The following is a 27,281-nucleotide window of genomic DNA, read 5'->3' on the forward strand; positions in this document are numbered from 1 at the left end:
ACAAACTTAGTCCCAAATGATAGCTATAATATCCCCATAGATGTCTATAAAATTTCGTACGGATCGCTTATATGGTTACGGAAATATAGACTAAACCGTCCGGTCACATATGAAATTCCCATATAAGCCGGAACTCAATTTTTTTTTCAAAGGGAGGACCTCATGAAATTTCAGAAATCGAATTCGTATTTTTGATGCCAAACATCTTTAAAATGCATGAAACGTCGAGATTTTATGTTATCTCGAAAATTTTTTTTTATAAAAATCGACTTTTTGGGACTTTGCCAATTTCTCAATAGAAAGGTACTGCAATTGCTCTGAAAACCGACTTTTTAACGGAGGCCCGGAGGGCCGAGTGACATATACCATTCGATTCAGTTCGTCGAGTTCGGCAAATGTCTGTGTGTGTATGTATTGCGTATTTTTTTTTTTTTTTACAATGGAGAAGACCTTTATGTCCTAGCCCAGTACACGTGCTAACGGTAGGGTCCAATCTACCACACGGGGTGCACTGGGGGCGTGTCGGACTCGAATGGTGACCAGCCATTAATACCGACTAAACTCCATTGGGCTCCGCCATCATTCCTCCCAGGAACTACCTCTCGGTATTACTTCTGGGGGGATGGCTGTACTCAATGTACTCATTCACTCTCACTCGCGCGATCATACATCCTGTATGAGGCTTACTTGGGTGCTCTCTCAATCACACTTTGATTCACTCTCAAACACTCCCACATGAGGCTGACTTTTGTGCTCACCTTTTACGTTCCATGCGAGGCTGACTTGTGTGCTCACCTTACTCATTCCTTGCTAGGCTTACTTTTGTGCTCGCCCTACCCATCCATGTGAGGCTGACTTGGGTGCTCACCCTATCACCTGATTCACTCTCAATCGTGCCACTCTATTGTACCTTTGTCACTCCCTCTGGCATCCCATGTGGGACATTTTTCTTAGGCCCCACTTCTGACATACCATGCGAGGCTGACTTTTGTGCTCACCTTTTTCATTCCTTGCTAGGCTGACTTTTGTGCTAGCCTCTACCAACCTGTGAGGCTGACTTTTATGCTCACCCTTAACATGCAATGTGAGACTGACTTGGATGCTCACCCTTTCACTCCTCTGCCACGCCATGAGGCATCGATAGCTTAGTTCCAACATACTATGCTACGACCCTCCCGTCTTGGCATGAGGCAGTCCACTTATACGCCTATACACTCACTCTTCTGTCTTGCTTCGGGGTGGCTGGGTTTACCCCTTACGCGGTTGCCATTCGCTGCGCCAACCTACCTCGGCATGAACAGACCATTCACTCTCTTATTTTGCGCTTGGCCTTTTTCGCTCCAGCTAACCAATCACTAGTTAGCCGTGCCCGCCGTCTGTTGCTCGGTTCGCCAGATTACCTGTAGCCTACTGGCAATCTGGATGGTAGCAGCCGAGACTGCGTTCCACTTCTCCACCGTTTGACACATCCGCTGGATAAGGGTATCCGGGGTTGTGTCCCAGCCACAGACGTCAAGCATTGCTCTTCTTTCGACGTCGAACCGATGACATACGAACAGTATGTGTTCGGCAGTTTCATCTACACCTGGGCAGTCCGGGCAGACTGGGACCTCCGCGTGCCCGAACCTGTGGAGGTACTGACGGAAACAGCCATGGCCTGACAGGAATTGTGTCAGGTGGAAGTGAACTTCCCCATGGGGTCTTCCCACCCAGCTCGATATGCTAGGTATCAGCCGATGGGTCCACCTACCTTTCGAAGAGTTGTCCCACTCACGCTGCCATCTGGCGACCGAGGTCACCCTGGTGCGCTCGCGGGCTCCCCTATTTCCACGTAGCTCAAAGCACTCCTCATCTTCCCGAATGACCAGCCCGACTGGCATCATGCTCGCTATCACGCAGGATGCATCGTGTGATACCGTGCGGTAGGCAGATATCACTCTGAGGCACATCACGCGGTAGGTGCTCTCCAGTTTCTGTAGGTAACTGGTTACCCTCAGTGCTCTTGACCATGACGGGCCGCCGTACCTGAGGATAGATACGGCAACGCCTGCCAGTAACCTACGTCTACTGGCGCACACCTTTGAGCTGTTGGACATCATTCTCGATAGTGCCGCAACAGCAGTCGACGCTCTCTTGCACATATAGTCGACATGGCTGCCGAAGGTCAGCTTGTCGTCTATAATGACTTCGAGAGACTTCAGACTTCGCTGTGAAGTGATCGCGACTTCTCCCACATGGATAACTGCATGTTGTGCCGACTTGCGGTTGTTGACGATAACTACCTCCGTCTTATGATGAGCGAGCTCCAGGCCTCTCGCGCTCATCCATTCCTCCACCGTGCTAATCGCGTGTTCTGCGGTTAGTTCTACCTCAGGAATTGACTCCCCGTAGACCTCCAAGGTTACGTCGTCAGCAAAGCCGACGATCTTGACCCCAGGAGGGAACTTCAGTCTCAGAACCCCGTCATACATGAGGTTCCATAGCACCGGGCCTAGGATCGAGCCCTGCGGGACTCCGGCGGTAATCGGAACCCTTTTCTGACCGGCATCGGTCTCGTATATCAGTACGCGGTTTTGGAAGTAACTTTCCAGGATCCGGTACAGACCCACCGGTAGGCTAAGCCGGTGTAACGAGAGCGCGATGGCATCCCAGCTTGCGCTGTTGAATGCGTTCTTCACGTCAAGTGTCACTAACGCACAGTATCGAATACCTCGCCTTTTTCGTTGGATCGCTATCTCGGCAGTATTTATCACTGAGTTGAGAGCGTCCACTGTGGACTTACCCTTCCGAAAGCCAAACTGGTTGCTTGACAGACCGTCCGTACCTTCCGCGTACGGGGTGAGCCTGTTGAGGATGATCCTCTCAAGCAGTTTGCCAGTCGTGTCTATCAGACAGATTGGTCTGTACGCCGATGGGTCGCCTGGCGGCTTCCCGGGCTTCGGCAACAGCACCAGTTTCTGCCTTTTCCATCTATCGGGGAAACGGCACTCGTCAAGGCATCTCTGCATAGCTAGCCTGAACATGTTCGGGTTCGCTATGATCGCTGCCTTGAGAGCGTTGTTTGGAACTCCATCCGGCCCTGGAGCTTTGTTCATTGCTAGGGATTTAGCCACTGCGAGTAGTTCTTCATTCGTCACTGGAGCCACCATTTCGACCGTGCCCGCACTGTCTCGTAGTGCAGGTGGCCAGGGGCTTGTGGCTCGAGACGGGAAGAGTACTTCGATAATCGTTGCCAACCGGTCCGGAGACCGTTCTGGGGGTGAGGAGCCCCCTTTGGTCTTGGCCATCACAATCCGGTAGGCGTCACCCCACGGATTCGCGTTGGCACTCTCGCACAGGTTGTCGAAACACGCTCTCTTGCTGCTTTTAATAGCCTTGTTAAGGGCTAATTTCGCAGCTCGAAACACTTCACGGCGGTTCTCTCTTGCATCCTCGGTGCGAGCTCTTTGCATCCTACGTCTAGCTCTGAGACAGGCTGACCGTAGAGCTGCAATCTCGGCACTCCACCAGTATACCGGGCATCTACCGTTTCTTGGCTGTGTTTTTCTCGGCATAGTGGCGTCGCACGCGCGTGATAGAACAGCTACCAGCGCATCCCCGCTTAGACTGTCGGTGTTGGCCTCCAGTCCCAGGGCCGCGGTGAAAGCTTCGCTGTCGAAGTGATTGGACTTCCACCCGCGTACCTGACAGGGATCTCCCGCCCTCGGATGCTGCACACCATAGTTGATCTTAAAGCGGATTGCTAAATGATCACTATGGGTGTAATGTATTGTGTATGTATGTATGTGTGTGTATGTGTGTGTGTATGTGACCAAAAATGTCACTCATTTTTCTCAGAGATGGCTGAACCGATTTTGGCAAACTTAGTCTCAAATGAAGGGTGCAACGTTCCCATAGGCTGCTATTCAGTGCTGTAGTTGCGGTTAGTCACGGTTAGTCGGCGACTAACCAGCTCCTGGAACCGAAAAAAAATATTTTTTGAGCCAAAAAAAAATTCCGTTGGCCTTATCATTCTGGAAGGCAAATTTAATGATCCCAGCTAATTGGAATTTTGTGAATCTATTCAAACTCGTAGGGTATTGTCAAACTCCCTGCCGCGCTAGTATGATATTTTCATAACTCACATGGCGATCCCAGACTGTATGGGGCACTGGTATGATATGCTCATAGGATACTCTCAGATACTTGAAAGCACTAGTATGATATTCCCACACCTCGCAGAGCGTTTCAACATTAGTTTGATACTTACAAGTCATGCAAGGCGCTCTCAGATTCTCTCGGACGATAGTCTGATGTTCCCATCGCTTGCAGGGCGTTTCCACACTCTCTGGGGCGCCAATATGATATTTGCAAAACTCATAGGACGCTAGTATGATATTCCGATAGCTCGCAGGGTGCTCTCAGACTCGCAGGGGCACTAGTTTGTCATTTTCAAAGCTCTCAAGGTGCTCTCAAGCTCTTCAGAGTGCTAGTATGATATTCACAAAACTCTCTAATATGTTATCTTAATTTGCCGGGCGCTTACAAATTCTCTGGGGCGCTAGTCTAATATTCTCATAGATTGCAGGGCGCTCTTAGATTCTCTCGAGCGCTTTTACGATATTCACGTAATTCGCAGGGCGCTCTCAAACTCGCTATTCTAATATTCTCATAGTTCGTAGGGCGCTCTAAGATTCTCTGGAGCGCTAGTATAATATTACCATAGCTCGGAGAGCGCTTCCGCAATCGCTGGGGTGCTTTTCACAGCTCACAGGGCGCTAATATGACTCTATGGGGCGCCAGTATGATATTCGCAGGGTGCTCTCAGACTCGCAAGGGCACTAGTTTGTCATTTTCAAAGCTCGCAGGGCGCTCCGAGACCCTATGGGGTGCTATTGTGATATCCACATAGCTCGGAGAGCGCTTTCACACTCGCTGGGGTGCTATTACGATATTCTCATAGCTCGCTGGGCGCTCTCAGTCCAGGGCGCTAGTATGACTCTATGGGGCGCAAGTATGGTATTCACATAGCTCGCAGGGCGCTCTCAGGTTCTCTAGAGCGCCAGCATAACATTCCCATAGCACGCTGGGTGCTCTCAAACTCTCTAGGGTAGCCTTATATTCTCATCGCTCGCAGGGCGCTCTCAAATTCTCTCTGGCGCCAGTATGATATTTCCATAGCTCGCAGGGCGCTAATCTGACATTCCCACAGTTCGTAGGGCGCTTTCAGATTCTCTAGGGTGCCAGTATGATATTCCCATAGCTCGGAGAATGCTTTCATACTCGCTAGGGCCCCAGTATGATATATAATATTATAGCTCACAAGGCGCTTTCAAGCTCTTCAGGGCGCTAGTATGAAATTCACAGAGCTCGCAGGGCGCTCTCAGAATCCCTTGAGCACCAGCATGATATTCCTCGCAGGGCGCTCTCAAACTCTCTAGGATATTATGAAACTCTCATCGTCCGCAGGGCGCTCTCAGATTCTTCTCTTTCGGACTCTCTGGGGCGCTACATGATACTCGGAGAGCGCATCCTTGGTCACTGGGGCGCTAGTATAATATTCTCATAGCTCGCAGATCGATTTCAAGCTTTCTAGGGCGCTAATATGATTATGGGACGCTAATAAAATATTAACATAGCTCGCGAGGCGCTCTCAGATTCACTCGAGCGCCAACATGATATTCCCATAGCTCGCAGGACGCTCTCGAACTCTCTTGGGCGCTAGTTCGATATTCTCTTAGTTTGCAGGGCGCTCACGAATTTTCTGGAGCGCTAGCATAAGCACTCTCAAACTCACTAGGGTGCTAGTTCGATATTCTCATAGCTCTCTAGGGCGCTAGTATAACTGTATGGGGAGCTAGTATGGTATTCCCATAGCTCGCAGGGCGCTCTCAGATTCTCTCGAGCGTCAGTATGATATTCCAATAGCTTGCAGAGCGCGCCCAAACTCTTCAGGCGGTAGTTCGATATTTTCATAGTTCGCAGGGCGCTCACAGCTTCTTTGGGGCGTTAGTCTAATATTCCTATAGTTCGTAGTGCGCTCTCGGATTATCTGGGGCGCCAGCATGATATTCCCATCGCTCGCAGGGTGCTCTCAAACTCTATAGGGTAGTCTGATATTCTCATAGTTTGCAGGGCGCTCTCAGATTCTTTGGGGCGCCAGTGTGATATTCCCATAGCTCGCCGGGTACTTTAAAACTCACATTGGCGCTAGTCTGATATTCTCATAGCCCGCAGTACGCTCCGAGACCACATGGGGTGCTATTGTGATATCCACATAGCTTGGAGAGCGCTTCCACGCTGGGGTGTTATAATGATATTCTCATAGCTCGCTGGACGCTCTCAGGCTATCTAGGGCGCTAGTATGACTCTATAGGGCGCAAGTATGATATTCACATAGCTCGTAGGGCGCTCTTTGATTCTCTCGAGCGCCAGCATAACATTCTCATAGCACGCTAGGCGCTCTCAAACTCTCTAGATTAGCTTTATATTCTCAGCGCTCGCATGGCGCTCTCAGATTCTCTCTGGCGCCAGTATAATATTTCCATAGCTCGCAGGGCGCTCCCAAACTCGCTAGGGCGCTAATCTGACATTCCCATAGTTCGTAGGGTGCTCTCAGATTCTCTGGGGTACCAGTATCATATTTCCATAGTTCGAAGAGTGGTTCCATGCTCGCTAGGGCCTCAGTGTGATACGTAGTACCATAGCTCACAGGGCGCTCTCAAGCTCTTCAGGGCGCTAAGATGATATTCACAAAACTCTCTATGTTACTAGTCTGATGTTATCTTAATTTGCCGGGCGCTTACAAATTCTCTGGGGCGCTAGTCTAATATTCTCATAGATTGCAGGGCGCTCTTAGATTCTCTCGAGCGTTTTTACGATATTCACATAATTCGCAGGGCGCTCTCAAACTCGCTATTCTAATATTCTCATAGTTCGTAGGGCGCTCTAAGATTCTCTGGAGCGCTAGTATAATATTCCCATAGCTCGGAGAGCGCTTCCGCACTCGATGGGGTGCTTTTCACAGCTCACAGGGCGCTAATATGACTCTATGGGGCGCCAGTATGATATTCACATTGCTCGCAGGGCGCTTTCAGAGTATCTCGGGCATCAGTTTGATATTCGCATAGGTCGCAGGGCTGTCTTAAACTCCCTAGGGCGCAAGTCCGATATTCTCATAGTTCGCACGGCGCTCCGAGACTCTAAGATTTTCTAGAGCGCTAGTATGATATTCCCATAGCTCGGAGAGCGCTTCCGCACTCGCTGTGGTGCTTCTCATAGCTCACAGGGTGCTCTAAAGCTCCCTATGGTGCTAATATGACCCTATGAGGCGCCAGCATGATATTCACATTGCTCGCAGGGCGCTCTCAGTCTCTCGGGCACCAGTTTAATATTCGCATAGGTCGCAGGGCTCTCTTTAACTCCCTAGGGCGCAAGTCCGATATTCTCATAGTTCGCACGGCGCTCCGAGACTCTATGGGGCGCTAGTATGATATTCACATATCTCGCTGGGCGCTCTTCGATTCTCTGGGACACTAGTATGATATTCCCATAGCTCGCAGGGCGCATTCAAACTCTCTAGGTTACTAGTCTGATGTTCTCTTAGTTTACTGGGCGCTTACAAATTCTCTGGGGCGCTAGCGACTATATGGGACGCCAGCATGATATTCATATTGCTCGCAGGGCGCTCTCAGAGTCTCTCGGACACCAGTTTGATATTCGCATAGGTCGCAGGGCTCTCTTAAACTACCTAGGGCGCAAGTCCGATATTCTCATAGTTCGCACGGCACTCCGAGACTGTATTGGGCGCTAGTATGAATTTCCCATATATTGCAGAGCACTTCCACACTCGCTGGAGACGTAGTATGATATTCCCATGGCTCGTCTGGCAATTAGATAGGTGGGCAATAAACTTTCCAAACTTACAAGGCGCTTTCAACCGGTTTCAGTATCTTTGGGGCGCATATAAATGAGTATTTAAGCTTATGAGGCGGTAATAATCTATCCTAAGTTGCAGGGCGTTTTCAGGCTCTATGGGTCAGTAGTATGAGTATGTTGAGCTAACGGGTAGGTAGTATGCTCATGGGGCGTTATGCGAATAGTCTATCCTAACTGGCCGGGCGCTTTCAGATTTTCTGGGGCGCATATACTGTATCTCTTTGGGGCGTTGGTATGAGTATTTGAGCTCATGAGATGGTAGTGGATAGTCTATCCTAACTCGTAGGGCGCTTCCAAGCTCTCTGAGGTGCATATGGCGTATTTCTGTGGTATATTTTCTATTTTCTTTTTCTGATTAAAAAGAATTCTTGTTAGGTGCTTTCATGGTGTTCATAGTGAATAGTTTGAATGTTTGTGGGGGCAGTAGACGATACGCTAACCAAACACGCAGGGTACAAATAAACTGATTCAACCATCATGTAGGTTTGTCGTGCATTTTTATAAACATACTATAAATGCTTTTAACATTTAATCATTGGCTTGCGTGTAACACCCGTTTTTTGTGCGAATTTTAATACTGTACTGACGAATGAAACCATCATATTGATAACGATTTTAACGCAATCCATTTTTTGCATGCCGAGGTATTAATAAAATTTACTTGAACCTTTATTATGTGATTAATAAAGACCATGTCTTAGCCCCTCCACTAAATCGCTCAAAAAGCTTTAATTTTTTTGTTAATTGTAGAAGATCATGTCTCTTAAGGCACGCATCTGCTCTCATTGCATAATCACTGATACACTGATTTCAAAATATCCCTTTTTCAAAACAACTTTAATGATGAATACAATAATTACTCATCTGTCAAACGTTCTATCATATCATTTTTGTGTTGTATACCATGTTTAAAATATATGTATTAATAATATTCTTTAACCCTCAGAAAGGCAAGTGGTCTCAGAGGCACGGCTGGTTACAATAATTATCCTCTAATTTGAATAAACTTGTAATTATGAACAGAAATGATGGAATTGTTGAAGCCACGATTTTAGCTTGCCTTTTTGAGGATTAAGACCGTCCAAAGAAAAAATAGACTGCACAATGATGCGTGGGCGGCACTTGAAAACTTAATTTGCTGTAATGAACACATAAAAAAGGAGAGATGCACAGTAAACTGGCTTGAGCTATTTTAGCTTTAAAAAAATCGCAATATAAAAAAAACGAGAGAAAACATAGATTTGAACTCACGTCCTTTAAGTTGATCTGCTATAACGTTACTAAATAAACTATATATACATTTCGAAATCGACACAATATAGCCCATCAAGTAAAGTATGAAAGTATTTTATCATTCATTCATTTCAGGTGTTCGGCAAGGGAGAGCTGAATAATAACAGCAACTAAAGAATACGAAAGTTTAGCAACTTTGATAACCATTGAAGTATCTAGTTATTCAAACGCGAAGACGCGACAATTGCCGATGATCAGCAGTTCTATCAACTTCCTAACACTTTGTGATGATGTAATATTGTAACTTACAACTTGTAAGGCAATGCAGCAATGTTGTTCTTACAGAATAGTTTTGTCTCTTACTGGTTCGATCGACAGTCACTCGGTTTTCATGTTTTCTCGAGCATCTGATGCTTATAGCACTTGTCAATTTTTTCCATTGTTACAACGTCTTTCGTTGCGATTTTAAGTTCCAATTCTGGGTGTTCAACATATTGAATGTAAAATGAATTCTAGGAAAAATATATCCAGTATATCCATCTACAAGAAGGCCCACTACCATTACTTTTACAAAGGGTAAATTGCCTATTTTCACCCTATTAAGGAGGGTACCTCACTAATTCATTAATTACTCGGCCTACAATCGATGGAATGCGTATGAATTGGCATCAAGAGCTTTGCTTCGTTGATTAGAATCAATCTAATAACACAAATGCCCTGAAAACAATGAAATGCTCGTGTTTGAGCGCAACGAAAATTCGGATTTAGTGCCTCAATTGTCGCCCAATGCGTTGAACAAAGATGGCAAATAGAAACATGGTGAAAATAAGCTCATTACCCTATAAGTTAATGGTATGGGTCACGGGGCGTTGGAGCGGGATAGAACGGTTCGAACAGTACATATTAGAGACAGCAACGCTATGTTCGCGCTAAAATTATAAAGGTGAGGGCGATTGAATCCCAATAACGACCAACAAAAAAAATTTTAATTTAATTTTTTTTCAGGGTGAATAGGCAATTTTGTTACCCTAAAGGGTCAATTTTTAGTCGGTTTGATCGTATCTCTAACCGTTTCTGCAGAATTCCACAAATGGCGCGCAGTATCTCAAAAGGTAGACAATCAGTGTTTGCCTCTAGTAACGTTAGGAGAAAGGTGACTTTTTTAGCCTCACAAAATCATGGTTCCATAAAATCATTTTTAGTGACTGATTCTATTTAATAAGCCAATTGTTATTTGGAATATTAAATACGACCTAGGCCTACTATTTCGATGCTGTAGACTAATTATTGTGATATGACAATCTGATAAAATTAGAAGTTAACAAAAAGAATACTGGGCAAATTCGAAAAATTAGATTCCTTAAAGTACAATGTCAGTCAATTAGATCAGTTTGAAGGTATTTGTAATTAATAAACAATTTCGCAAATGCAAAAATATATTACATAACATCACATTAATATATTGACTTGCGGTTTGAATATTGAATTTTGTCATAAAGCCCTAAAGCTTTGGTGGTCTGAGGGAGTGGGAGCTAGAAAACTGGAACTTGTGCTTCTAATCAAACAAAACATTACGCTGCTCACTACACTACAGTGATTAAATCATGACAATATTTTAACCGATTTGGTTAACCCAACATTTATTCATACATAGAATCTCGACATCAACATACCATGATCAGCCTCTTCATGATTTTACAAGTGTTCTCAACAAATTCTTTTGTTGGTATTAGAATTAGCTACAACTTTACTGAATAGAGTAAGTCTCTATTTGAATTTGTTTGGAATCGAAAAAACGCGTTTGGAAATAACGAAAATTTTCCGAACTAACCGCAAAACCAATGGTTTAGACGCTATTAATACAGAGCACAAAATAACATTTTAAAACTCAACACTGTTTATGTTCACTAACCAACCAAAAGTTTACAATTTCGTTTACCATAAGCAATTTCGAAAAAATATTATTCTGCTTAAAATTTCAGATATAGTAAGTATCTCAGAGCTAATGAGTATTCAATAGAAAATTCAGCCAAACTGCAGCAAGTTCTACTGCCCATGATCACAAATCATTTAGATAAAAATTAATAATCCCAAATATATGACAAATATGTGATCATGAGCAGTATATTGCAGGTGAGTAAGTTTGGCGATATCTGTCATTAAACACCAGAAAGACAGAGTCTGCGGACCTGGAGCGCATTTTGATTGAACCCAAAAATGTTTGAACGGAGCATCCAGCGATAATGATAGTAATACCAAATACAAATTCACAAAACATATTTGTATTTGGTAATACCATCATAAACCTAAAAGCTTAGAATATAACTTTGTCAAAAATGCAATAAAGCGTGCAACACTCCAGAAATAACAGATATGCCATAACCGGGAACTTTCCCTTATTAATTAATACTATCGATTCCGCTTACAGGCAGCAAAAAAATCAAGAGCCAAAACTAATACCCTTCAAATCTGGCTGTTTATGACGATAACATCTGAACATCAAGGCCACTTATGTTGCTATGCTAGTTGCATCAGTCATTTTACAACAATTTAAAAGAAACCCTTTCATTGAATCTGATGTAGTAAAACGTGTCGTTCAAATATATCTAACAAAAAGCATCTTTCAAATATAACATCACGATAGGAACATCATATCGTAATAAGAAAAAAAAAAGAACCAGAAAAAACAGGGAGGTAGCGGAATGGGCTTGAACCGGCCAATTACCACCAACCATTTGTTTACTCCGTAGCGCGTTTTCGAACCATACCGTACCAACAGACAGTCACTTGGTTGAAATATAACATACATGAACTTCTTCTGAGTGCCATAAGTTCACCGAGTTACGACTAGTAATTTTAGGGGAATTACGAATAAAACCGATCCCCTGCGACTTTTTCCATAAATAAATTTTTTCTTCATTTTATTATGACAGGTTATTATTTGTATATGATTATGTACAGCATTTGAAGACAAATTAAACTTTCATTAGTACGTCAAATGTCACTAAAAACAAAACAAACGACAGCAATGTTAATCGTCCGGATGTTAGATTTTGCTGGTGGATGTTATGGTTTCAATCAAATTAACCCTCTAGTTCCCAACACCGCCTCTAGGCGGTCTCTTTAAAAATCTAAATAAAACTACTAAAACATGATTGTCTGTTGTCATCCGCACTAGTATTTCTTCCCAACGCTCACACCTTTCATACACACACATTGTTTGAATAATCGTAGCTTTCTGTTAAAGGAAATTGAAGCTCAAAGTTGAAAATTCGATGAAAACGTGGAAAAAAAAAACTATTTTGTGTTTAGTGGTAATCTTCATTAAACAAATTTTTACTATTTTTGGAAATTTTAACAACAAATTTTTTTTTTGGGTAGCCTGTAGCATTTTACTTTTTTTTTGTTTTGCTGAGCTGTAACAAAAACATGCTATCGTCGAAAGCAATCATCCCTGCAAAGTTAGGCTCCATTTAGAAAGTTCCATCTGGTGATTAGGGACCATTCATAAATTACGTAACGCGTTTAGGGGGGTACGAAAAGTTGTGACATATGGGGGAGAGGGAGTAAGCCAGATCGTTACGAAACAATTTTTTTTCGAGGAATTTGTTACGTAATAGGGGAGGGGGATAGAGAAATTTATGACAACTTGTTGCATGGGAGGAGGAAGGAGTCAATTTTGGGCAAGTTTTGCGTTACGTAATTTATGAATGGTCCCTTACCTATAATTGAGAATGGCATTGGCTTTAAATTTCCAAGCACAAACGTGATTGGAACACTTCAGTGAACCACCTGTTTCTTCTCTTTTTTCTTTTAGACAATACGGTGCACATGCGCCGGGCATGTCATGCTTGTGGATAAGGGCCATTAATAAATTACGTAACGTAAAAATTGCCCAAAATTGACTCCCCCCATATAACAAATTGTCACAAATGTCTCCATCCCCCCTCTTCTATTATGTTATTCATTGAAATTTTTTTTTCTTCGGTGAAAACATATTACGTAACGATCTAGCTTACTCCCCCTCCCCCTATGTCACAACATGTCACAACTTGTCGTACCCCCTCCCCCCTAAAAGCGTTATGTAATTTATGAATTGTCCCTAAACAACTGTTTTCTTCGTTCCTTAGAGCGTTGCAGTAGTTCTGTGTAAGGGTTGGGGTTTAGAGATAAAAAGAGGCATGAGTTCTCGCTCCTCCGAGTTTTGTTAATATTTCTTTCATCAGCTTATATGTCAAACATAGAATTTCTGAAACAAATAATATAGGGGAGCCCGGGGCTAGTTGGCGAAACCCCTTTTTCTCCGTTTCTATTAGACATAAAGCGTTGTCTCTCGTTGTGTACCTTAAGTAATGTGAAACGCATTATCCAATGTGTTTTTGTTGCGAAACATTATGCTTTGTAGAAGCTGTGGACGAAATTGTGTTTTTGAGCATAATTTGTAAATTTTCTTAATTTTAAACATTTTGTGTAATTTAAGGTCCCGAACCATTATATTTTTCGGTAGTGCGTGAAAAGAGGCTTCAGCATCCGTATAGATATTATGCCTATTCATACCCAAAAGTAATTTTTTAAATCCTTTTTTATAAAATATGCGGTTGGGGTAAGTTGGCGGTAACGCACACGGGGTAAATAGGCGGTACTATTGATAGTGCAAAAATAGTCATCATTTATTTTTATTTCTGGAATTCACTCCAAAGTAAGAGAAACTTTTTCTTGTGTCTCTCGTCAATGAAATGGACAATTATTTCAGCCAAACGCCTGAAGAATTTCGTAAATTTGCTTTTGAATATGGAGTACGCGTCGAAGTCAAAATGACAGAGTATTGAAACTGAAATATAATGAGATATGCCGAATACTATACAGTTTTATTGAAAAGACAATCGGCACATTCCATATGGACCACTTATGTGATTGTATTCCTAATGAATTGCTTATTTTCTGGCAGTCCGCCAACTTACCCCATGCATACCGCCAACTTACCCCGAGGCTGGGGTAAGTTGGCGGCTTTTCCGCGTTACTTTTTTTGTCTCTAGAAATGAAGACGTTATCAAACATTTTAATAAAATTCAGAGATGTTGTCAACAGTCTATTATTTCATGCAACGTGTTCTATTTTGCAAGATCTACCCATGTCAAAGCAGTAAAAAATGAAAACTGAAAACACCGCCAACTAGCCCCGGTCTCCCCTACCGTTAGTAGCACAACTGGCTGGTTGGCTGGCTTGATTGCAGAGGGGAAAGGAGCGCTCTGGCCCGGAACTTCATTCTCATTCAAAAGTTCGGTATGGCTTGACGTCGCAGGCAAATAACTCTTACGTATGCTTAAAAATAAATTCGCATTAAACAATTACCAAGACTTGAACCGACAATCAATATCTCACCAAAGAAACTCCTTTACTAACTGCGCTATAGCGATACATGACAGTGTCTTCGCAAAGTGACATACATAAGTTTCGCTTGAGCGTGAACGATTCAAGCGTATTGAGCTGCGGCCCGTGCATGGCATGGGTATGGGACATTGCAAGTTGACGTCATATGAGTAAAAATGCTCGAAGATATGACACGCTCACTTGTACTGAATCGGAATAAAAAAATTTCGAAGTCCATGTAAACAAGCTCGCTGAGCTGTCATTTTTTCGAGCATTTTTACTCATACGACGTCATCTTGCAATGTCCCATACCCATGCATGCACGAGCAGAAGCTCTGCGCTTAGATCGTTCACGCTCAAGCGAAACTTATGTATGCCACTTAGCCATCACGCTGTTATGTATCGCGTTAGCTCAGTTAGTAAAGGGGTATCTTCGGTGAGACAATGATTGTCGGTTCAAGTCTCTTGGGTAAATTATTTTAACGCGAATTTCTTTTTATGTCAGTATGGTCACCAACACATACGTAAGAGTAATTTGCCTGCGGCTTTAAGCCATATCGAACTGTTATGAGAAATAAGTTCTTGGTCAGATAGCTCCTTCCCCTCTGCAATCAAGCCAGCCAGCCAGCCGGTGCTGTGCTACTACGCGGTATGTTAGTTGTTTCTGAAATTTCATGTTTGACTATACTTATACAGCTCATGAAAAAAAACAAAACTCAGAAGCCCGAAACTCATGCCTCTTTGCATCTCTAAGCTCAAACTTTTACACAGAACTACTGCAACACTCTTTGGAGCGAAGAAAAAAGTCGTTTAAGAACAAACATGACATGCCCTTCCCCCCGCATTGGAAAAAAGAAAAAAAAAACAGGTGGTTCGCTGAAGTGTTCCAATCACGTTTTTGCTTTGAAATTTAAAACCAATACCATTTATAGTCTAGAGAATTCGTTGTGGTGGTTCTGACATTGTGCCCAGCAAGTCCGCTCCCGTCTTTTTCGCGTTTGCACGCACGATTAAATTAACTACGTTTGATATTTGGTATACTCCAATAATTATTAACAAGTTCGTCCTATACGTTGGAATTTTTATTGAGAGATTCACTGAAACGTACACGCCGCACCAACTGCTTCTTAAATGCTGCTGTAAGGTTGCCAGTAAGCTTTTGGTGTAACTAGCAATTGTATTTGCTATTTGCGCTTGATATTTAGTATGTAGCGGTAATAATAAGTCTCCCATTTTGTTTTAAACGCAAGGACAATTTTTAAAACAGAATTTGATTGATTAGTTTATCTCATCTAACCAATTTTATCAATTCTGTAATCTAAAAGGACTTTTCAATTCGGAATGAACGTTGTGAATTTGGCACCACTTGCACCTGGTATAATCAACCTGCACAAAACGTTGCATAACACAGTGCTGTTTTCTGGAACAATATGTGTTATCCTTTAGCCCTTCTCCTTTTGTGGTACAGACCTGGTTCATTTAGCCCTTCGTTATGCAAAATCGCGATATTATGACAGATGGGCTAAGCGCGGCGTATCATGGAGCGCGGCCGTTCCTTTCAATCGGGAAAGGCCGCGTGGAATTTTGAGGAAATTCGCTAATAATTAGGATGAAAATAATGTTTTATGCTAATAAAAGTTATTCATCTTTGTATGCAAAACCCTTCGTTCATAATTTAGGAAATATTTCTAAACAAATCAGTCGTGCGAATGCTCTGTGCACGATTACATTTTCACTGGATACATTTCAAGATAAATACCGTAGCTTCGTCAGTTTTAACTATTTTCACATACATGTTTAACAAACATATGACTACTAGGGTGGCACAAATTTTCATATTTAAATTTGTGTAGACAGTTTCCTATGTGTTCTAAAAAATGTACAATACTAACTCCGGCAGATACTAGTAGGGTAACAGAGGTATTTTGGCCACCTCACATATTTTGGCCCACCCAATCACTTTTTTATGTTTATTAAACGAATTTACATAAAATTTTGAAAATCTAGTCGCAGTTTTCTTAAAAAACTCTTATTACAGTTATTTTATACCAACATTATTGTTGCAGATACATATTACCATTATAAATCGCAAAATTGAAACTCATCAACCTCTATACAGGAATGATGGAAAAACTGGAGGAAGTAGCAATGTTGCGAACTACTTTCAAAACATATTGTTATTAAAATACGTCATTTTTTGTTGAACAAATCATGTTACTGTAATCATAATTAATTGACGAAAGTAAAATTGCGTAAATTATACGAAAAATTACATCGCAGATCATACAATAAGCTATGACCACAATATATTGTACGATTTAGGGATAAAACACATTTCTGCCATATCTTCTGCAATTTACCTTTTCATCCGTTTCTTGACGTTATTGCTACTCAATGAAGAATGTAGGCGGCAAAGCTTGTTGTTTCGCATATTTTTCCTTCTTGTTTATTTGACACGGCTCGATGTGTTAGCATAAATGAGTCGTGGGACTTTTTTGATTGTTATACCATGTAAAAATTAAAAGTAACTTTCTAAATGCCTGCCTATCGGGTCTTGTTGCCACAGCTCGACGCTGCGTGTTGAGATTCTCTTCCTTGGCTGTGAAACATTCTGTGTTGTCGCCCGGATTATGGATTCGTTCCGTCTTGTCACGCGTTTTTGCTCACGTCCATGTCGTCTTCGGTACTGCATTCATGATGCTAACAGTCGCATGTTTTTATTTGCTTCTTGAACATATAACTCGCTTTTGTTAATCCGTTTCCATCGGCATTTGATTCTTTATTGATGGTGTTTTTTTTTAATTCGTTTATTTGGCACGGGTCACGGCGTTAGCTTCACGGAGCCGTGGGTCTTTTATATATTTACATGATGTAAACAATAAAAATAACAAACAATTAATGCTAAGATCGATGCCGTCCGCGCGACTTGCCATTGCGCGCGGAGATCCGTTTTCGTGTCGGGGAAATCCTTGCATTCACGTCAACTATATCAAGGGGGTCATTTGTATCTTTGTCGTCTTCGTACTTGTCCGGGTCATCATCGGGGTTACTGCCTTGATGTTCGCGATCAGGTGTTGTTCCTAACTTCTTTCCCTTTCGGGTTACGACCGTGAACCCTCCGCCATTGCTAGTAGCTTCCTCGTTGCTGGAATTAACTGTTGAGTTTGTGGTACTTGAAGCGGCTTTCGCAGTTGTCATTATTGCTTGAACAGCAGCCACAAATTTGGCAACCGTTTGTGGCTCATGGAATGATATTGGAGACTGAGTGTTGGTATTTCTTTCTGTAGATGAGCTTTTCTTAGCGGTTTCTGGGCAGGGTTGTCCGTAATGTGCCGTTTGTTCACAGAATTGGCACGTGTTAGTTTGTCCTTGATATGTACATAGAGTTTGCTGTATAATGGTATCACCCCTTCTGTTGTGTACTGCAGGGTAAGGTAAGAGGGAATGGGTTGGTCTACCCGCATTCTCACCACAAAAACACCATTTGAAATGCCTGGAAAGTAGTTCCTCCACATATCCTCCGTGATTGATTCCACTTCTCCGAAATACGACATGAATCTTTTAATGGCCACTTTGCAAGTACGTGGTACCAAATCATGTAATTTAACTTCCACGTTTTTCGTTATCCATATACACAGGGATCTTGATTTTTGCGGTGTCACAATCCAGAACGTGTTTCAAGTTGTTTTGCGAAATGATTTTTTTGCCTGGGCGAATTTGTTGAACGTTATCAGCACCGCGTGTCTGACGTGCTCCAACTGAATGAAACTGACGTCTGAAAACCGAAGCTGCATTTTATCCTTCAGCAAATGTTCCACATCACCAATACTCGGTCTTATGCGGAAAGACCGGAAGTCAATGGCCACCGTATTGGCCCGAAGAATCACATTTTGTTGTCGACACTCAGTCATCTTGATTGAATAATAGTAACGGTTCCCTTTGTTCTTCAGACAAAGCACACAAGAAAAAAGCATCTGCTTGCGCTGGCTTGGGTAGCAGCAGAGAGCACACTGGTATTGTGACTGATGCCTTTGGTGGTTGAGAATAGACTGAAGCTTATTGATGGTGTTGGTTGTTAGTTTGGAGGCATTTGGTGTTATCATTGTTACTTCACTCTTGGTAATGGCTGTTTGTTTAGTGGTACTGGGCCTGATCGTTGTTGATCTCGTGTTTGTTGCTGCTCGCGGCATTATTCAGCTCATTTGAATAAATACTGTTGTTGCATATAATAGACTTCCATATTCGAGAAAATATGTATAAAATACTTCCGTAAACAATTGAATGAAATTCCGTTGAAACACTGCCGTACCAGTATATTCCAAACTAGCGGTATAAGCTGTCAATACACCCAAAACATTTCCCTGAAGCGAAAAATGCATTGCTACATTTCGATCATATTCCGAATTAGAATCATGCATTATCGCCATTACGAACCAAGCTTAGCTACTGCATTATACAAACACAACCTAATACACGATGAAACAAACGAAAACGGAATACGCGATACAGTGTAATCAACGCACTTGTGAATGTGTTAGTTGATTCTGTTTTCTGAACCAAACAACAAAAAGGAGTATTTTATACAAGTTCACCCTATATGTATATGTGTGACATCTGTCATATTTCATAGTGAAGCTTCTTCGTTCGTATACTGCTCCATTGCAACAAGCCTATAGTTTTCTCGAATTCTCAAGTGTGTGTATGCGTGAAATATGCGCTATGATTTCATTAAAATAACCTCACGAATGGCGGACGGTTCACTTGGATAATAATTTATTTAAATAGTCATTAATCTGTGCTGCCTTTCTAATAAGTGCTGTTCTAATTCTTATCCGCGAAAATAAAGGTAAGGATAACATTGAATTACTAAAGTATGAAAATATTGCGAAAATTTACGAAAAACTTGTGCAAAAAATGCAATATGGCGGACTACTTGAAACTTCATTTCCGTACTTGGCATTACATATATTTTCTATATTCCAGTTTTTGGAATGGCTAATCAGGCGACGGAAGAGTTTCTGCGACAAAATCATCTGATTCACCTAATTAATCCATTCAAAGATGCCAATATAACTTTAGACGACTTTGAGTATTTGAGGCAAAATACAGCCGAGCTACAACAGTTTGTGCCCATACTTCGAGATCGCATCGACTTTGTCAACAGTTTAAAAAAACGTGTCAGCGATAAAGAAACGCAGGTTAATCTTGACCGTCCGTTTGATCCTCGAGAGGTATGTTATTTTTCATCAATCAAAACAGTCTTGCAGCTCTATAGTAATTATGCGATACATGTTCGGCCCATTGTCAGTAATATAGCCGGACTAAAATTTAAGCCGAAGGTAATTATTGATAGCTACATGTAGTCCTGGTTTAATTGTACAGATAATAGGTACCATTCTACACTAATAATTTACTGCGAAGAAGGTTAAAATGTGCCGAATTTCGACTTGGTGTGCGTGATATTTGTTTAAAGTTGAAATGAGTCAATTATGAACTATTAACACTGTCAAAGTTATTGTTCTAAACCATGAAATTGAGCCTAAAGCAAATGTGACATTAATCTGCAGAATATTTGCATACTTCATACAACAGCGATTCGGCTATGCTCTAAAAGTAAACCGTTTTGAACCGTATAGCAACAGTGTGATACGCAGAGAAACAACTTTTAAAAGAACTTAAAATCATAAGAAATGTAAAACACAGTAGAGTTCAGTAAACGTTTCCTATCGGCCAGAAGTTTAATTAAATCTGTTAATTTGTTGTGGATCATGTTAACTTGTGCATGGTTTTTATGACTAACACGAAGTGAAGTGATGGAAAAAATTATATCCTACAGAGGACCCAATGCGATACTAACTCCACAAAATTACTGGCAGAACAATCTGTTTAGTTTTAGCATGTTGTTAACAATTTATTTAAAAAGTGTGTAGCCAGGGCGAGCAAATGTTGGAATAATCTTCCAACAGTAAAAGTAAGATAATGTTCCGAATAGTGCTCTTAGCTGTTTATGTCCTTTATTTGTCATAATTACTTTTAACATTGTAACATAGCATACACTGCTTTGTGTGAGCGATTTTCATCCATGCCAATATGCTAATCCATCTTTATATCCTTAAATAAACTTCGGTTCGTAAGGAAATGTTCAAGTACCTACAAAAGAGATTATAACTACTAGAGGGAGCAAAGCGCTACTGTCTCCATGTATTCACGAACTGAAGCATGGGGTCTCGCTCTAGCGTACTTTATCCCATTACTTTGAAATGTATGTATAGGCCTAGCATATGTAAGAGCGAGATAATAAACCATCAGTGCTAAAAGCGGCATGCGACCTCTAGTAGTTATAATCTCTTTTGTACCTACCTGTAAAACACAATTCGTTGGCAGGTTGGGGACTACGGATACGTTCAGAGTATACAACTCATCGACGTTCAAAGTGCCGATTGCAAAGGATCCAGACAATCCAACACATGTGTACAGCACGAAAACGTTTAAATAAACCTTCCAGTTTTATGCTGGTCATTTTAGCGACCTAAGCGTATCAGATTATGACCTATTGACGTATACAAAACAAAAACTGCAGCTGCTTGAAGATGCTGAATAAACCGAGTAAACTTCACATCTCAAAGCTATATGTTTATTATTTTAGTCATGTCAAATAGACATTGTCAATATTTCAGTGCCAGAGAGAATACGAAGAGAGACGACTGTTGAAAATCAACCAAACACTCCCTTTACTTTGATCAGGGATGCCAGAGAAGAAAAGTGCCCTTACACGAAGCGTTAGTAATATCAATACTGAGCAGTAATGTCACTTTTAATGATCGTGTGATGCAACTAATGACAGAATTACCACAATTCTAGAAATGTTATTACTTAGCAATGACACTTTTTATGCTCGTGTGAGGGCTCACGAAGACATCATTTTTTAAGTCATTGGAAATCAATGCTTTTACATTTTGAAGATATCAATACTTTTACATTTTGAAGATATTTTGAACTGGAATAGAACTCACGGATACAAAAAACTTATAACGTTTTTACTTGGCCCCGAAACTGAGTCAGTTCCTACATTTTGAGATGGGTTGGGATTAGAACACGACTCTGTTTTACTTTAAGCAAAAACGATATTAATATCAAATTCAACCAGTGGGAACTGTCAAATGTGGTCAGTCCGTTTAAAATATGTGAAACTATGCAAGAGGAAAAATAAAATTACTATAAAATAAGAAAACATCTATCCGTAAGTCCCGTCCTAGATTTTGAGAAATTCGGCGATTGTTTTGAGAATTCAGGATTTAGACAGTTACTGAAATAATTTTTGCTCAACAGAAATAACCGATTCGGAGTATTAGTCACATACAACATATGAGGATATTTATTATTGAATGTGAAGACATTTGGAAAATATATCGAGTATTCCTGGTTTTTATTATAACACTAACATTTTGGAAAACTCATCCCCAGTAGCACTTTAAAACTGGCGATTTTTTAAGTTATGGATTATTTTTTCAGTTTTGGTTAAATATTTTTAGTTTTAATGTTCTTTTTTTCGAAATTTTATATTTAACTTAAATTTAACCACAAGAGATTTCCAATGTTGACAGATGGATAATTCGAGATTCTGTCATTAGAATCTATATAATAAATGGCAGCAGAGTTTTCGCAAATATTACATTATGCGACTACGAGATTCAATTTATAATCTCAGAAAGTAAAATGATGAGACGTGCATTTTACACGCAATTAACGTTGCTCATTATGCTCCTCGTTTCAAATGGAATATAAACATAGACTAACGGACATAACGATATGAGCAAATTTCTACAATAAATCTCGATCTGCCAATTTTCCCTTAATACTAGCACCATCTGTTATAAGAATAATGTTACCATATTCATAGAAATTTCTGCAATCTCACAGATTTATTTCACAATCTTTGGTGACAGATAGCATATTTTTAGCATTTTGATGAAAATTTCCACAGATGTTTGGAAACGTTGCAATTTTTCACAGATTTTTTGGAATTTAACTCAGTGAAGTGTGAAAAGTTTTTTTATATCGAAACACAGATTCCCCTAATGGTCTATCCCTCGCATACTTCTGCACGTAGCATATTGCATTAAAATGTTCAACCTAACTTTTCTGACAGCTTGTTTAGTTGGATTTAGAAAATTTTTGATTCCTCCCAGAACAAGAAAGTGGTTCAAATTGTTTTAAAATTCTGAACTGAACTAATTCGCTGAACTGCCATTTTTTCGTGCATTTTTACTCAGACGTCATCTTGCAATGTTCCGTTTCAGTGGCGCCATCATTGCAAATGTGATTAAAACCCCAACTAAAAAATATATAAAAAGGAACGGTTAGTTCGTGATATGAACTAATGCCCCAAAACTGAGTCAGGTTACAACCCCAATCGCTGTCATTTCATACATTAGAGCAACAGATGTGGTTAGAACCTAGCTTAGTTTCACTTCAAGTAAAAACAACAAAACAGTTTCAACCATATTTAAGGAATAATAATTTTTCTCATTTTTTTTGTAAACACTGCAGCCAAATTTATTTTTTTCTCCGCGTGTCTATATTTAAAACATCGTCTTCGGTAATTTTTCATAAATATAATCCCAGAGTATATAACAGAGTGGCGCCGATTTGGAACCAAATTGATTTCCGACGTATACCTATCATACTAAGAGAAGAGACGACAACAGGCTTCTTGCTCTTCTTGATTTTCCCGACTAGGCCCGGCAGTAAATCTAAAGACAACAAGCGTTCATCGTTGCCAGATTCCTTTTGTATGCTTTTCGCAATTGCTGAAAATAATTGTACCTCGAAAATCGTGATTACAAAAAAGCTTTTTCCAACACAGGAAACATAAAAATAAAATTTAAATTTAAAATAAAGAAATATGTTGACAGTCTGAATTTGACACTATCAGAAGTGTTTGACATATCCAATTTCACGACAAATGATGCCCTATCAGAAAAATGAATACATGTTTTCTCGTAGGGTTATTTGTATTTGACAAACACACCATGCAATGTATATATATTTTTTTCATTTTGCGTGTTGTCTTGATAGGCGGGATGTAAACAACTGCAGTTTTTCTATGTATGGTTGTCTATGTTTACATAAGATTTATTTTAAAAACAAAAAAATCGTTTTTACGCATTACGATTTTTTTTTGAAATGAAGTTATATTATGTATATTGGACCTAAAATTTATCGAATGGAACGGAAAACTATATATAGCTTCATGACCCAATTAAACAACGGTTCAAATTGAGCATTGTAAATGAATACTTGGGAAGCAACGAATAGGGAGTATTGAAATAATTAATTATGTTTACAAAGCGAAATTTCATACACATACATTAAATAACTTTTATGATAAAAATAAAATACAAGTAATATTAAACGCTTTAAAAATTACGAAGCGATTTATTTACATTAAAAATTACAATTACAGCAAAAACTGTGGGTGCCAGAAATAAAGAAGTTGGCATCATTTTATGCAGTGTTGCGCATTCCTCTGTACGGGACTCTATAATACCACAGACTCTAGTAAGTACCATACACATAGTTGGAACTTATGTACTAAGCCTCGATGGTTGGTCTCGTGACCTGTCATGGAATCTAAATGCGCCATTGGTCTTGAGGCTGGTCATGAGGATAATTTACCTGTCGCACGCAAGCTGATACCAGTCACAAAGTTTACGAATCTGTACAAAGAAGAACATTTGGTCTTGGTTTGCTAGTTGAAAAGTTGAATTTTTTCGATCTTGACGCATTTACTTCCCAGTGTGCGTTTAAAATGTTTACAATTATTGATTTTCAACACCTCGTAACTCGCAATAACAAACAATATTTATCTATAAAAAGTTGAAAATTGTTTTGATTTTGACGCATTTACCTCCCAAAGTACGTTGATTTTCAACACCTCGTAACTCGCAATAACAAACAATATTTATCTGTGAAAAGTTGATTTTTTTTCGATTTTGACGCATTTACTTCCCAGTGTGCGTTTAAAATGTCTAAAACTATTGATTTTCAACACTTCGTAATTCGCAATAACAAACAATATTTATCTGTGAAAGAAGAAAAATTTTCGATTTTGACGCATTTACTTCCCATTGTGCGTTTAAAATGTCTGAAACTATTGATTTTCAACCTTCGAACTCGCAATAACAAACAATATTTATCTGTGAAATGCTGAAAGAAATATATTTTCTATATTGCTATATTTTCCAATTATCCGCCAAAGTACAGTATTTAATATTTTACCCATTTTCAAAACCGGTTCTTTGTCGACATGTCACATAACAAGCAAACCTGTTTTTCTATTGTCACAGTTCAGTAAATGTACAGCTGCTTGACAAACCAGTTTTATTTTGAAACATGTACAAATTTTATGCCATGTCACGGGGAAAATGTATCGTGTCATAGTACACGCGCTTGTGTTACATGTCGCAAGAATCCGCAACTTGTACATGTCACGAGCAAACATGCGACCAGTCACCAGACTGGTCATAACCATGACATTTTCCACCAAATTTGCTTTTTTCCTCTCCGCGTGTCTTTATGTTTAAAACATTGTCTTTGGTTGTAAAATCAATTTTGGTTCAACTCGCACATCTTTTTTATTGACTCTGTCTCAAATTTTAAATTAGAGAATTTACCCTTTCAGACACTTCAAATTTGCAAGCGTTACGATTCCGGCAAGATGTTTTTGGCGATGTATGTGCAAAAAGATGGGACTAAGCTTTTTCAACCCGCATGTCGGAAGTTTATTAAAGTGACAGTTGTTGAACATTTTTATCGATCTGGAAAAGGTCATATTTCTCATCAAAACTTCGTTGAAATGTTAAATTTGATCAAGCAAGAACTTCCTGAAGAACATGATCAAATTTGGTATTCTGCTGCCTCGATGGGCACTGCTTCTGGAGGATTGTTATATTCTCGGTGTCGGTACCTGCAACAACACGATCTACGCTATAGAAAGGAGAAGAAACGTTTAATTTCGCACTCTACGACAGTAGCTGAGCAGTTCACGAAAGCGTGGGACACACTTTCAAACGAGGATCAGAATCACTGCCTTTGTAAGTACACATTTACTTCACATTAATTATCCTTTCGACGATAAAGACATTGAGATATAGTAGAAATATATTTTTACAAAGAACAAACACGGTTACAATTAAAGCTATTTTAGAACAGAATTTTATCTGACGCTGTCTTGTCTGGATGAAAAGTAATATTCTTTAAATTTATGATTTTAGCTGCCAAACTGAGACTGAAGGACATCGGATACAATAACACTGCCGAAATCGTATCAGCATGGAAAACAAGTTTTCCATTACGGCGATATGAAGCTGTATCTGGAAAATTGAAATTTTTAGATTGGGATGTACTGGACCATTTTGGAGAAACCCTTGATTTGGTAACTACGATGCAAAATAATTATAACAAATAATTAAATAATATATTAATTTTCACATTTATTATTTCAGGTGTCTTACGACTTCGCTACAATACATGCGGATAATCACAACTCCATCCATGCGAAGATACCACAATTCATTGGAAAATTTAAGGATGTGTATACATCACATAAAGTTCTGGTTGACGAAGATAAACTATTGACAGCAGCCATATTGTCAACATTCGTTGATGGTTTTGAAATTTCAGGTATTTTCATATCGATCATTCAATTATTATTTTTATGCATACTTTTCCATTTGTTCTGTAGAAAAGTGCATATTCATTGCATTTCTGACACCGCCATTAATACTGCGCCCGAATTTTATAATCAAAGGCAAGGAGAGGAGCTAGCCCACGTTGTATCAAAGTCGATTAACGTTCATAACAGTGATTGAGGTAATTATAATTATAGATTATGCCTTACAGTGTACACATTTTAAGTAATACTAAAAAAATGCTTGTTTTCTTGATATTCCAGACTGAAGCAAAAATCACTGAGACCATCGGGCACCGCAGGAAGGAAGCCGCTGATCATCAAATAACTGTACAACCATTCATCATAGCTGTTGGATCGATCGAACATATTAGTAGTTATTTTGTAGTGTTAGATAATATGATGTTTAAATGTAAATCAACAATAGCAGCAGTTGACTTGCTATTTAAGTTGCACACCGTATTCCACAATATGCAAAAGAATTCGAAAGTGTGCTCAGTTTTATTCAGCTTTTTTTTTTTCTACAATTTAACCTATCAGGGGCAGCGCTTTGATCCCAACGTTGTTGCGTTGGTAACTGATTTAAATGAGAATTGAAATTCTACCGAATAGCCTAGCAAGAAATTTGAACTGGCTTTTATGAAAATGCTTTGAAATGTGCAATAAAATTAAATAAAACAAACATTACATTCCATTCTTATTGACTTTCATCTTGATCATTGAGAATTGATCCCGTAAGCATGTGTGAGTATTATGAAAACTAACCTCACTCATACAGTCATACACGCGAATGCACTGGTGTGAGTGACTGCGCTCTCTCTATGTATTGGTTCTGGTTTCATTTCAGCACGAATACATTTACAATGTTGAATCCACCAATACATTATCAATAATAGGGTGGTATGTGTTTCTTCCGAGGACTAGTTGCATCATGCGTTTTTGTCCCGGGGCAATGACGCTTTTTATGCATTATACCAGTTATAATGCAGTATTTGCATTCGAATCATGCGTATTAGTATGTGAATCATACGGGTCGCGTTTTGGGTGTACAGTCAAAAGGCAGTACTTT

The 27,281-nt window shown here is 40.2% G+C and overlaps 1 protein-coding gene across 1 annotated transcript; it reads left to right on the forward strand.

Annotated features, from left to right (window-relative positions):
• Positions 1-19,496: 19,496 nt before the first annotated feature.
• Positions 19,497-26,885, forward strand: LOC131682911 (uncharacterized). The gene is made up of 6 exons (XM_058964724.1): positions 19,497-19,751; positions 25,205-25,616; positions 25,797-25,957; positions 26,028-26,205; positions 26,267-26,394; positions 26,477-26,885. The coding sequence occupies exons 1-5, from the start codon at positions 19,512-19,514 to the stop codon at positions 26,347-26,349; spliced, it is 1,074 nt and encodes a 357-aa protein (XP_058820707.1). The 5' UTR covers positions 19,497-19,511; the 3' UTR covers positions 26,350-26,394; positions 26,477-26,885.
• The last annotated feature ends 396 nt before the right edge of the window (positions 26,886-27,281 follow it).

Source organism: Topomyia yanbarensis, chromosome 2 (assembly GCF_030247195.1).
Source record: "Topomyia yanbarensis strain Yona2022 chromosome 2, ASM3024719v1, whole genome shotgun sequence".
In the NCBI taxonomy this organism is placed as follows: domain Eukaryota; kingdom Metazoa; phylum Arthropoda; class Insecta; order Diptera; family Culicidae; genus Topomyia; species Topomyia yanbarensis.